Source organism: Petromyzon marinus, chromosome 28 (genome assembly GCF_048934315.1).
Source record: "Petromyzon marinus isolate PM22_M1 ecotype Great Lakes invasive population chromosome 28, UKy_Petmar_22M1.pri1.0, whole genome shotgun sequence".
Taxonomy (NCBI): Eukaryota; Metazoa; Chordata; class Hyperoartia; order Petromyzontiformes; family Petromyzontidae; genus Petromyzon; species Petromyzon marinus.
In genome coordinates, this window is record NC_133694.1 from 10,454,477 (window position 1) to 10,466,678 (window position 12,202).

Consider the following 12,202-nt stretch of genomic DNA (forward strand, 5'->3'; position numbering starts at 1 on the left):
ATATGTCTATGCCCGTTTATTAATTATAATATATACTGTAGTTTTTTTAAGTAGTTGAGTGCAAATGCTATATATAGGACACTACTTTAAAGCAGCAATGGTCGACCTTGTTATCCAAGCTAGTTAATGTGTGTGTATTTTCTGTCCATGACATTGTGTTGACTAAGTGTTGTGGTCCCCATGTGGCTTTTTTATTTCTAATTTTCCAGTCCTTTTGTCAATACTGATGGTGAGTTTATAAATTACATATTACATCAATAAATTAATGTGTTGCAGGTCTAAAAGGAAGATGGGCTTACAGGCTGGATACAAACTTGGCTGTGACCACTAATCCAAAGCGCAAGTGTATGGACTGGTATAGGAATGAGTTAGCCCTGCCTTCCATCAGCAGATTCACTACCTGTCCCTGCTCTTTGTGGCAAGGACAGTTTGACATGTCCTACATCAATGGGGACATATCCAGATATGGCTACCAGCCTCCAAATGTCACAGGTGAGGCTGAACATTAACTTGCTTTTGGGAAATTTTTAAAAGAAGTCACTGCATAAATTACATTGTATAAACCATCAATTGTAAGATTATCCTTTGTCCTGCATATTAGTGATGAAAAAATATGTTGCAGTTTATGATGATGTAATTGAAACTAAGTGATTTATATTTCTGATGTTATTTGTAGTAAATTACCAATTTGATCAACACCAGATAACCACATTTAGATAACTGACTAGCTATATTTACATCTTTAAAAATACACTTGTCATTAAGTTACAAACTCTGTCTCTGTTGCACAATTGATTATACTCTCATCTCTGTACCAGAAAAAAATATATAGGTTCATCTGTTTATATCTATATGGCAATATCACTTTAATCCAATACATGTAAATGCTTAAATGTGAATATAACAATAGCGATTCCCGCTCGCCCCCCCCCCCCCCCCCTGTTGAAATTCTATCATATTAATGCGGAAAATTTGTATTTGTGCCAGGTTCATTTTGGAGCTTGCAAAGCTTCAATAAAGATAGATTTGGTGGAGGGGTGAGATGCCACTACAACAAATTTGGGGCCCTTGTGTCTGGGTCGTATGAGAGGTATCTTCCTACCCCTTGGGTCACCAACACTCAGCAAGACATTCAACTTTACTCGAGTAAGTGATTTTAATAGTGCAAAATAGTTGTGTTGTAAATTGGCTTAAATCTCCCACCGCCGCTGTCCACCCAGCATATAAATCGGTACACCACAGTTAGGTAGATATGCTGTTAGTGTGTGGTGGGGTAGAATGTGGGTACTGCCACCTATTCCAAATTGTCTGGCAAGCATGGAGCCATAGATCAAATACGCCTTTAGAGATGGCCTCTAGAGCTTCCTGAAGTGGAGGCCCTTCTGTTGTGAAAAGTAATGAATAGAGACTCTGCGGGAAAGTGCAAGAACAAGGTTTTTGTTTCTATGATATGCAATTTTATTACCTTATTTACACTCACGTTATTTACACCTGTAATTGTTCCTGGCCTAATGGCACTTTGGAAAAATGCTTGACTCACATTTGAATGATTACAAGTTCAGGATTATTACATTTTGTCAGTCATATTCTTTGGGTTTTTTGGTAAAGCCACGTAGATAGAAAAAATAAAATAAAAATAATAACAAGATCACAACGTTTCGATCGCAGCACAAGCAATTGTCGTCAGGTGAGAGCTGCTGAGGTAGGAAAAAATATATGGCGGGAGCGCTGCTAAGGCAGGGATTTATAAAGGTTTGAGATGGGTGTAGCCCAAGGGTCAGTGGGTGGGGCTAGAGATTGAATTTGCATGTAAATGTAAGGTAGAAGAAATCTTGATAAACGAAGTTGTGGGGGTGGCCATTGTATTGTGAGAGATTAGCAGGTCAATGTAAAAAATTTGCTTGTAAATTATCACGATTGCTAGTGTTGCGATCGAGAGAGCTCTGAAAAGAGCATCGCCACCTGGAGGTGGAAAAGGATGGCAAGCCGCCATTTACTAACACAGCTAATGGTGGCTGAGGGAAAGAACCATCTGAGGACCTAATCAAAACCATTACCTTGCCATACATAGCAGGGGTCACCAAAAATATTTCCAAAATCATGAGCAAACACAAGATCCAGGTACGATTCAACACAGTACATAAAAATCGTGATTCGATCCCATCTATGAAGGATGTGATCCCTGACATGCAATACCCCAGTGTCTACAAACTAAGCTGTGTCTGCGGTAGCAGTTATATTGGGGAAACTAAGCGACATGTCTTGGACTGGGTTCGTGAGCATAAGGCAGATCTGAAACACGGTAGGACCAATAGCTCAGCCGTGGCTGATCATTATTTTAACGCTGTGAGCACACACGAAATTGATTTTGCCAAGACGAAGGTACTCTGCAAACCTACTGGCTATCAGCAAAGAATTGTCCATGAAGCCATCCAGATATATAAACAGACACAATTTCAACCGAGAAGATGGGTACACACTGAGCAATCATTGGAAGGACGTTATTAACTAGTTTAGGTCATAACTGGCTGTGTTGTTCCTTTCCTGGCTACCTGTGTTAGCAATTATCTTCGACTCTTTTAGTTACATTCACTAACACAGTCACCATTAGCTGTGTTAGTAAATGGCGACTTACCATCCTTTTCCACCTCCAGGTGGCGATGCTCCTTTCTGAGCTCTCTCTAGCTTACACTTACAAGCAACTTTCTTACATTGACATGCTAATCTCTCACAATACAATGGCCTCCCCCACAGCGGATTGCCATCCTTTTCCACCTCCATGTGGTGATGTCCGAGCTCTCCCTAGCTTACATTTACAAGCAAATCTCTTACATTGACATGCTCATCTCTGTCATCATTAGACCACAAGTATTGTGGTTAATGCACACATGATTCCTTGTAAAAAGGTTTCAGTTTTGTTGCCAGAAAAAAGGGGAAAACCCCTATTATTATGCTAATCTCTCACAATACAATGGCCATCCCCACAATTATCAAGATTTCTCCTATTTTACATTTACATGCAAATTTAAACTCTAGCCCCGCCCACTGACCTTTGGGCTGCACCCATCTCAAACCTTTATAAATCCCTGCCTTAGCAGCGCTCCCGCCATATATTTTTTTCCTACCTCAGCAGCTCTCACCTGATGACGATTGTTTGTGTTGCGATCGAAACGTCGTGATATTGTTATTATTTTTATTTTGAAATATTTTTTTCTATCTACGTGGCTTTACCGAAAGACCAAAGGAATATGAATTCCTGCAGTCACGAAAGCTTTAAGTCAAGATTTGTCAGTCATCTTTAACTTTTAACTTTGATGTGGTTACAAGTGCTTAGGGAATTGTGTACCTGGATTGCCAGCGGGATTTTTTTGCCTTTATAAGTGTGGTGATACATTTATAAAATTATTACTCCTTACTCATGTGTAAGTTTTTCTCGGTTGCGTTGTTTCATCCATTTTCGGATTGCACTGCGTATTGCTCACTATGGTGTTTACCTTCATGTGCTGGGAGCTTCTTTCAGCTCCCGAGGAAGCTCTCAGTTCCTGAACAAGGTCTCAGCACATTGAGCAAAACGTCAGACCTCACGTTGAATAATACACAGTACAAACCGAAAACACAGTGGAGAACTAATTCAATGATGTTACACACAAACACTTTTTTGTTGTTGTTTCCAGCAAATGAAACAGAACCATATCGATCATGTTGCCAGTCTGGAGATGCCAGGTTTTGCAGGCTGTACCAACAGAAACGCCCTCCCAACCAATGTGCTTTCTACAGGCCACCGTTTGCTGGTAAGATTCCTCTTTTAAGAATTACGTTTATTTAAATGTTCAGAATCAAAATGTATTTACACTGATGGAAGCCGATGAGCTATAATGCTCTTTTTCACAGATGTCCAATGTGGTCACCCATGGGTTAAGCTTTCAAAGATCATTGCTTGATAAATAAAGACCAGTGCTTTCCAACTATGATTACAGGATATGCTGCAACATGAGTCTCCATTTCAGGCATTGAAATAAACTTGAATGAGAAATATTCACAAGATACACGGTATATATTAATAGAGTTCACATGTTGATCTTGGTCTGCAATCAACTGAGCCCATCATCCCCCAATAAGTGGCACTTTGCAAAAAAACTACAATCCTATGATAAGTGTAAACTCAGTCATATGGAACGTTCATCCCGGTTTCGGGCCAGATAAGCACCACCCAATGTCAAATTGAATATCGTTTAAAAAAATGTATAGTTCATGAATATAAACAAAACATGAATTGGGTGGAATGGTGGTGCAATGGTTAGCGTACTGCGCTATGACCCCAGCGATCCGGCATTGTGAACTTGGTTACTTTTTCATTGCAGCGTTTCTCATTGGCGACCCTCACATCACCACCCTGGACAATGTCTCGTACACCTTCAATGGCCTGGGAGAGTACACTGTGTTGGAAGCGGTTGGAGATGGGGTGAATTTCACCATGCAGGGCCGCACAGGAATTGCGAGGACCAATGCCTCCACCAATATTTCTTCAAAAGCAACGTCCTTCATAGCCATTGTTGCACAGGAGACCGGCGGCATTAAGGTACACGCAAATCACTTGACAAATATTAGGTTCCCAAGCTTAAAGACGTAAATTGCCCCCCCCCCACCGCCTCTGTCCACCCAGCAGTTTAAATGGGCACCCCACAGACGATCTGATCGGCAGATCACGCGTGTATGGGGGTAATGTGTGCGTACTCCCACCTCTTCTAAGATGTGTGTGGCCAACAATTGATATATGAATTGGCCTTGGGCTCCCGCCGTTTACCAACCTGCACTGAGCAATGCGGTGAAACTTGGTCAAACAGCCACCTCGGCTAACACAGCATATAGGGAGGTCTTAATCCAGCAGTGGATTAACAAATATCTTTAAAAATTACATATACTTTGCAATAAAATACACCACGGTTAGCTACGTACGGTGTGAAAGAAGTTCAACGTACATACATCGAGGGACTTTCTCGTGCTCCCTCTAGTGGACACTCTTTTGCCAGAAGTGGCATGAGCGTGAAATTGCAGGGCTGCACCTTTACCTTATAGCCCATCTTTATAAACTATAGATGAATGTTTAATACATTATTTAACAATGATAATTATGTAGCAGTTTTTTTACGGCACGGTGGAACTGTGGGGTAATGTGAAAAAGCCAGAAAGTTTTGAGTGATCTTCAACAGCACATGACAGAAGCATTCACGAAAAATTACACCTGAGATGTTAGTAAGCATCCGTTATTCATGTTATTTTTTACGTCGAAAAATCTACTTTTCTGTCCTGTTTTTTATTACCCATACCTCTCAATGGCAACACATAAGTGCGTTTTTACCCCTGATTGTTTACAAACTGTTTAATTTTCCTTTTACAGGTTGAATGGATTCTCAAAAACAGCAGCATAGTAGTACTGGTAGATGGCAAACAGATCAATTCAACAGGTAAATAATACTGAATGTTTTACCTGGACAAAAAAAAACTGATGCAGTATCTGTTTTTATATTTCACTGTGCTTAGTATATACTGTGTTTCTCTGTATGTTTTGTATACATGACGCTCGAAGACAAATTGTATCGGTGATAATATGCTTAATTTTAATCTGTGGAGTCCTAATGATATCCATACCATTGACTCAGGTCACATCAGTGACATGAGTCAAGTCTTGATCCCTCTGTATTAAAGTTGAAGGTTTGTATAAACAATTTAACATTCTATAATACCTCATTTCTACAGCCAATGGGTACCACAATTTGCGCCGTTCTGTTGTTGTGGGGCAGTACTAGAGAGCCTGAGCGTTCTCGCATCAACTGGCCTGTCAAATAGATCGAATTGGTTTACCGAACAGGGCTTTGCACCAGCTGTGTTTGTCAATAAAGGATCCATTTGGGGCTGGGACTATTCTGGAGGCATTTTCGACATCCTGAAGTCAACATGGAATAGATATGTGCACATGCCATTACATCACTCTCTTGGTTCAACTCTCCGTCTATTTTAGTGTAAAAATACATGGCCTAGCGGTAGCATGTTCGCCATTTGTTGCAACCCCTGGTTATTATTACTATAGGTGCATTAGGGTGCCACGGTGGCGAGATGTTAACTACATCGCATGGTATACAGAAGGTTGTGTGTTCCATCCTGACCCTGATGCCTGTATAGTAGGAGTTTGCATGTTCTTCCCATGGTCGCATAGATTTTTCCCTGGGTCCTCCGGTTATTCCCTCCACATTTATAAACATGCGTTTAGAGTATTTGGCTGCGATAACTGTCCACATGATAAGCCACTTCATTGAGCTATTAGTTGTGGCAAGGTCGCTTCTGAAAAATAGCTATATAGCTCGCTGGGCCTTATCTGGTAAAATAAAAAATAGTTTTATAGTTTTTATAGTTTATTAACCATACAAATAAATACATACAAATACTCACTGTCTGTTTCACAGAGGACGTTTAAAATTCCGTAACATCAATTGTGAAATTTGAAAAGTTCACTCAATTGGAATATAAAGAGCGATCAACTTGGCAGGAGTAATGAAACTTCGTGACGCTTTCATGGATAAAGAAGAATAACATAAGATGAAAAATACAAAAACTATATATTTAAGCTCTGATGTGTGTGGTGCATTTCGCGTCTTGTTTGGCATGATGTCTGACGTTTTGCTCCACGTGTTGAGAGCTTCTGCAGAAACTGAATATGCCAAACAACGTAGTATAGCCCTAAAACATATCGGAGAGCTATACAGCACAATCACGAAAATCTACTCAGCAGTGCAAGAATATTGAAACTTTGCCTGTAATCACTTGATCTATGCCCTTACACTTTGATAAAGACCACGTGTTTAGACGATGTATTTCCTGGCATCCACCCTATTGTCTGCGGGATGATAGTGGGCAGGGGGGAATGTGGGTGGAGCAGAAATGGTGAAGACTTTGGAACCATGTGGAGCATGGAGGCCAATGGCCAGGGCCCCTGTTGATATTTATGAACCGGTACTGGGCCAACAGGGTTCAGATCCTAATAGGTGTGGAAACAGGGCATAAAAACTAACTTTTATGTGCCCACGTTATATTAAATTGTCACCTTGTTTTTCTCATATAGATGCCATCTACAATCAGACCATGTCAATCAATTGGTCAGACGGACATGTGGTAGCCACCTTCGCATCGGGCATCTCATTGAACGTGTCCAGCGTTTCTGGGGCCCTCAACTTCATCACCTCATTGCAAGAGAGTTTTATCAACCGCACGAAAGGCCTGCTGGGTGAGTCACAATGAAGCTGCCCTTCACACAGTCAATGGCTTTTAACCTTTGCTCGTCATTGTCCCTAATCCGGTAGGATGGAGCTGTAGCAGGGAAGAGCGTTCAAATCCATTTCATGAATTGACTCATCCCCATCACCTTCTGGGCTTCAAATCCGGCGACCTGAGTTAAATTCCCGCTCACGGCCACCACCGGTGACGATTATTTTAACTGGTCCTGGGCCTCCCCTAGGTCGACTCAGCCTCAAACGAGTAATTGCTGTGGTGTGAACATCGCCACTGGGGAGACAAAGACGGCCGGGCGTGGTGAATCCAAGTCCCGGGTGAAGCCGTGTAGTAAAGCTAGTATTGTATACATAATAAAGGTTTTTGGGTTAGATCGCGTTATTTATAAATGTGTCGTAACCCTCCACCACCCGACACGGCCAATCAGCAAAAAAAGTGTCACGTTGACAAAAGACAAATAATTCACTACTTTAGCCCACCGGTGTGTTGAAGAGTGAATCCACAACATTTACAGTTTGAGTATGACGTTTCGCTGGTAAATACATCCAGCATCATCGGGCAATTCTGGCGAATCGGGCAATTCTGGCGAATTGCCCCGATGATGCTGGATGTATTTACCAGCGAAACGTCGTACTCAAACTGTAAATGTTGTGGATTCACTCTTCAACACACCGGTGGGCTAAAGTAGTGAATTATTTGTCTTTTGTCAACGTGACACTTTTTTTTGCTGATTGGCCGTGTCGGGTGGTGGAGGGTTAAGACACATTTATAAATAACGCGATCTAACCCAAAAACCTTTATTATGAATAATATTGGTCGCGAAAGCCTACGTGTTAAAGTAGTATTGTATATATGCTGAAAGTGCAGCCGTGCTGAATTATCCCCAATTCCGAATGATCAAATACCGAAATAACGAGGTATTACTGTATAGTGTTACGGATTTTTGACTTACGAATAAAGACGATTGCCATAATCATGAATTATTACGTATTTCTTTACTATTTTGGCAATGTTATTGACTGTGTTTTTAGTTACGCATTTACCTGCATTTCTTTCTTGAGCTTCACAGTCATTGTCCGAGACTCCAGGAATCAAAATAAAGTTAAATTAGAAGCAACTTCATGAGCCAGCCTGATCTGCTGTCTTGTTAAGAAAAACGATGTGTTTTGACATGCTACTAAATTTGGACGTAAATCTTTTTCTGATATATGAAAAATGGGATTTCTTTGCAGGTGTTTTCAACAAGGATCCCACCGATGACTTTCAAGCTTCAAATGGAACAGTTCTTCGCTTCAATGGAAGCAGTGTGCCTCCTGAATCGCAAATATATTATAGCTTTGGAATTACATGTAAGTGAACTCAAGGTGTATTAATGTAGTTATGAATTGTGAATCGAACATTGCATTTCGCAAACAAATAACGACATGGATCGGGTACTCTCGCTTGTCACGGCATTGCTAGGCTGGCAGAATAAAGAGAGGTCTGTTAAACTACATCATTTATACTCTTTGGGTATCTACGAAACTTTACCGAAAGACCCAAAGAGTATGAATTTCTGCAGTCACGAAAGCTTTAAGTCAAGATACCACTGATATTTTACCTTATCAAACATTTTGTTACATGTTATCAGCAGCTATTTCTGTTGCAAAAAACCAACACGCATCATACGACTGATATGTAATATATATGTTGTATGTGCTCATTTGATAGAAGACTCTTCAGATTTACCAGCAAAGACTTATAAACGTGTTCACTAAGGTGACACATCTGCCTGCTACGTTGAGCAGAGTGTATATTCATAGTGACTTTAATAAAACGTTAAATTATGTGAGCGACAAGAACACCAGTTACATTCCACAAATTGTCAATATAAAATATAAGTGAATTATGAATCCACCTTGGTGCTTTGCACTGCAGCTTTTAAAACTGAAATAACCGAGCGTTTGTACTGTTGGTTTATACTTGTTGCTGCTTACGTATATCAATAATGTTTCTTAGAAACACATTTCGACAAAAATATGCCGTCTCTTTACAGGGCAAACAAAGCCAAGCACAAGCCTGTTTACTTATAACGCCACCAGTGGGGAGACTTGGTCCACATTCAACAACAACAGCTTTGTGCCTACATTCTATGAAGAACTCATAAATCAGACATCTGCAAAACAACTTGCCGACATTCAGGAATTATGTGGAGGACAGTTCGACTGCATATTTGACATGCTGAGTACCGGCGACAGAACCTTTGCGCTGGCCACATCGCAGAGCGCTATGGAATTTGGCTCTCAGCAGAAAGCTCTACGTGAGTTGAATTATGCTGTGCCTCTTTTTTCACTGTATTACTCGAGCAATGCCCGGGACCTTGCCCAAGGCAGCCACGGTGCAGCTCACGTGGCGCCAAAGTTGTCCTTCCACTGGAGAAGCTGAGCCGTGCCACTTCAGAATCGAAATTTTTATTTAGACTGGAGGAATCCGATGAGCCGTGAAGCTCTTTTTCACGGATGTCCAGTAGGGGTGGGTCAGGTTACTTATATCACACGCAACAAACGAGGCAAGATGCGTGTACGTGAAGCGTTGATGCTGTGTCCTCTGTGTATTGACTGATGTTATACGCAATTGCATCGTAATTAACTCTGCTCCTGCCATTGCTTGGCCCCGAGCCAGATTCAGACGTCTAGTGAGATGAATGTATCATGGTTTGTTTCCAGCTCAGCATGGCAAATAGCCAGTGGGAAAAACCCCGTACCGTAAGCGTCCTCCCGCTGGCTCGGCTCAGATGTGCCAGTGGAGAAAGTAGCATTGTACATCCACATAAATTCTTGACCTGACAATATGAAGTAGGCATGTAACAATCAGCCCCCTGGCCCAGATGTTTTTTTTGTCATTTGTATTGTTTCTTCATAGAGATAGACGTGTGTGCCGCATTATCCTGAATGCAAGAATAGCGTATAACGTGCATACAATATGGTTACAATCATAACTAATCAATCCTTTTCAGTCTTATTTGCACGATTCGTGAGTGTGCAATCATCTCTCACAATGTATTAAACATTACATGCCTGATTAGCAGTCACTTAAGAGAAGCTGAGCTGTGACATTGAGGACAATGTTCACATCATGTGTTACTTTAGAATAATTTACGACTTCAGTGAGCCATACTGAAGCATCTAAGGAGTTAAATTGTCAAATAGTTAAAACAGTGGCGTCCTACATTAATATTTCAAACACACGACAGAACATGTATTATAGAATAAGTAATAAATTCATCTTCTTTGGTTCTTTCGGTAAAGTCATGTAGAATGAGAATAAAATAATAAAATAATAAAATAAAATAGCACAATAAAATTCTCACGACGTATCGGCCACAACACAAGTGGCCTTCATCAGGTGAAGGGACGAGACTGTCTGGAGGACAGCGCTGGAGCGAACACAGCCAAGTTCAGACCGCGACCTTTAAGCTGTGTGAGAAGAAACAGAGCGCCTTGACAAAGGAATTAGCATAAAAAATAGCATTTAATTGGCGGACTTAGCATGATGAAATTATACTGTACCATTGAAAATTAGTTTAATGTTTGGTTCGGATAATTTAGCATTGAAATAGCTGAGTGATTAGCTTGTGACTGGTCACAGAAATGGCTATGTTAAAGTGAAAGCCTACACATCCACAGAGGCACCTAGTATAAATCAAACAGGAGAATTTAGCATTGAAATAACTGAGGGATTAGCTTGTGACTGGTCATAGAAATAGCTATGTTAAAGTCAAAGCCTACACATCTACAGAGGCACCTAGTACATGGACGCCAAAGGGGCTGCAACCAATCGATTATCATATAGTAAACCGATGTGAAAAAACCTACGTCTAAATTACATCAATATAATAAATGTACTCAATATATTATTCAATAAGCTGAGCTATTAACAGTAACTGGGTATACACTACACTATATAATGAATACCATATAGTAAACCAATAAAAAACTAAAATATAAACCACCTCAATGTTATCAATAAACTCTATATATTCTCCAATCAGCTAAGCTACCAACAATAAGTCGTTATATATCACAATGCTATATGGCGAAAAAATGGGTGGATTCTTACCCTCAACTTTAGCACCACGGATAGCTACGAGCCCCGTTCAGACGGACGAGTTCATCCATGGTCGGAACGGAGGAGGGGGAGAGAGACAGCTGCGAGGCACTGTTATACTCCATGTTGTAAACTATACCATTAACCGTGGTGTAAGAGGTATTAAGAGTCAATGCCAGCGAAAGAGCTGTGGTCTGAAGGTCATCGTATAATATAATTAATTAAGAACCGATATGGTTTAAAACATCTTTCCAATGGTTACTAAGCCAGAATCCATCTTCCTGGTTGAAATTATCTCTGTGCTTGTATATGTGAATGGCCTCATGAACGAATCTCTCATGGTAGCCGGTTGGTTTGCAAAGAACCTCTGTCTTGGAGAAGTCAATGTCATGTGAGCCCACTGAATTATAACAGTGATCTGCCACGGCAGAGGAGTTTGTTCTACCGTGTTTCAAGTCTGCTTTATGTTCGCGGATGCGGTCCGAGATATGTCGTTTGGTTTCTCCAATGTAGCTACTACCACAGAGGCACTTAGTTTGTAAACGCCCGGGTACTGTATGTCTGGAACAGCATATTTTACAGATGGAACCAGATCACGGATTTTATGTACTGTGTTGAATCGGACCTGGATCTTGTGTTTATTCAGGATTTTGGAGATCTTTTTAGTGACCCCTGCAATGTAGGGTAAGGTGATGGTTTTGAGTGGCTCCACAAGAGGATCCTTCTTCATGACTGGAGTGATGGCTTTGCGGATTGTGTAGTCGTAGTAACCATTAGCCCTGAGAGCCTGGTGTATGTGCTTGAGTTCACTGGTAATGTGTTCCTGGTCGGA

General features: G+C 40.9%; 1 protein-coding gene across 1 annotated transcript in view; it reads left to right on the forward strand.

The window, feature by feature from the left end:
- LOC116946997 (uncharacterized) overlaps nt 1-12,202 on the forward strand; it is a 111,433-nt gene that overhangs the window by 76,890 nt on the left and 22,341 nt on the right. Inside the window, exons 56-63 of the mRNA XM_076070185.1 lie at nt 277-492; nt 988-1,146; nt 3,675-3,791; nt 4,362-4,579; nt 5,399-5,465; nt 7,118-7,279; nt 8,517-8,633; nt 9,320-9,583. Of these exons, the coding sequence (XP_075926300.1) occupies nt 277-492; nt 988-1,146; nt 3,675-3,791; nt 4,362-4,579; nt 5,399-5,465; nt 7,118-7,279; nt 8,517-8,633; nt 9,320-9,583 (1,320 nt within the window). The remainder of the gene's footprint in view (nt 1-276; nt 493-987; nt 1,147-3,674; nt 3,792-4,361; nt 4,580-5,398; nt 5,466-7,117; nt 7,280-8,516; nt 8,634-9,319; nt 9,584-12,202) is intronic.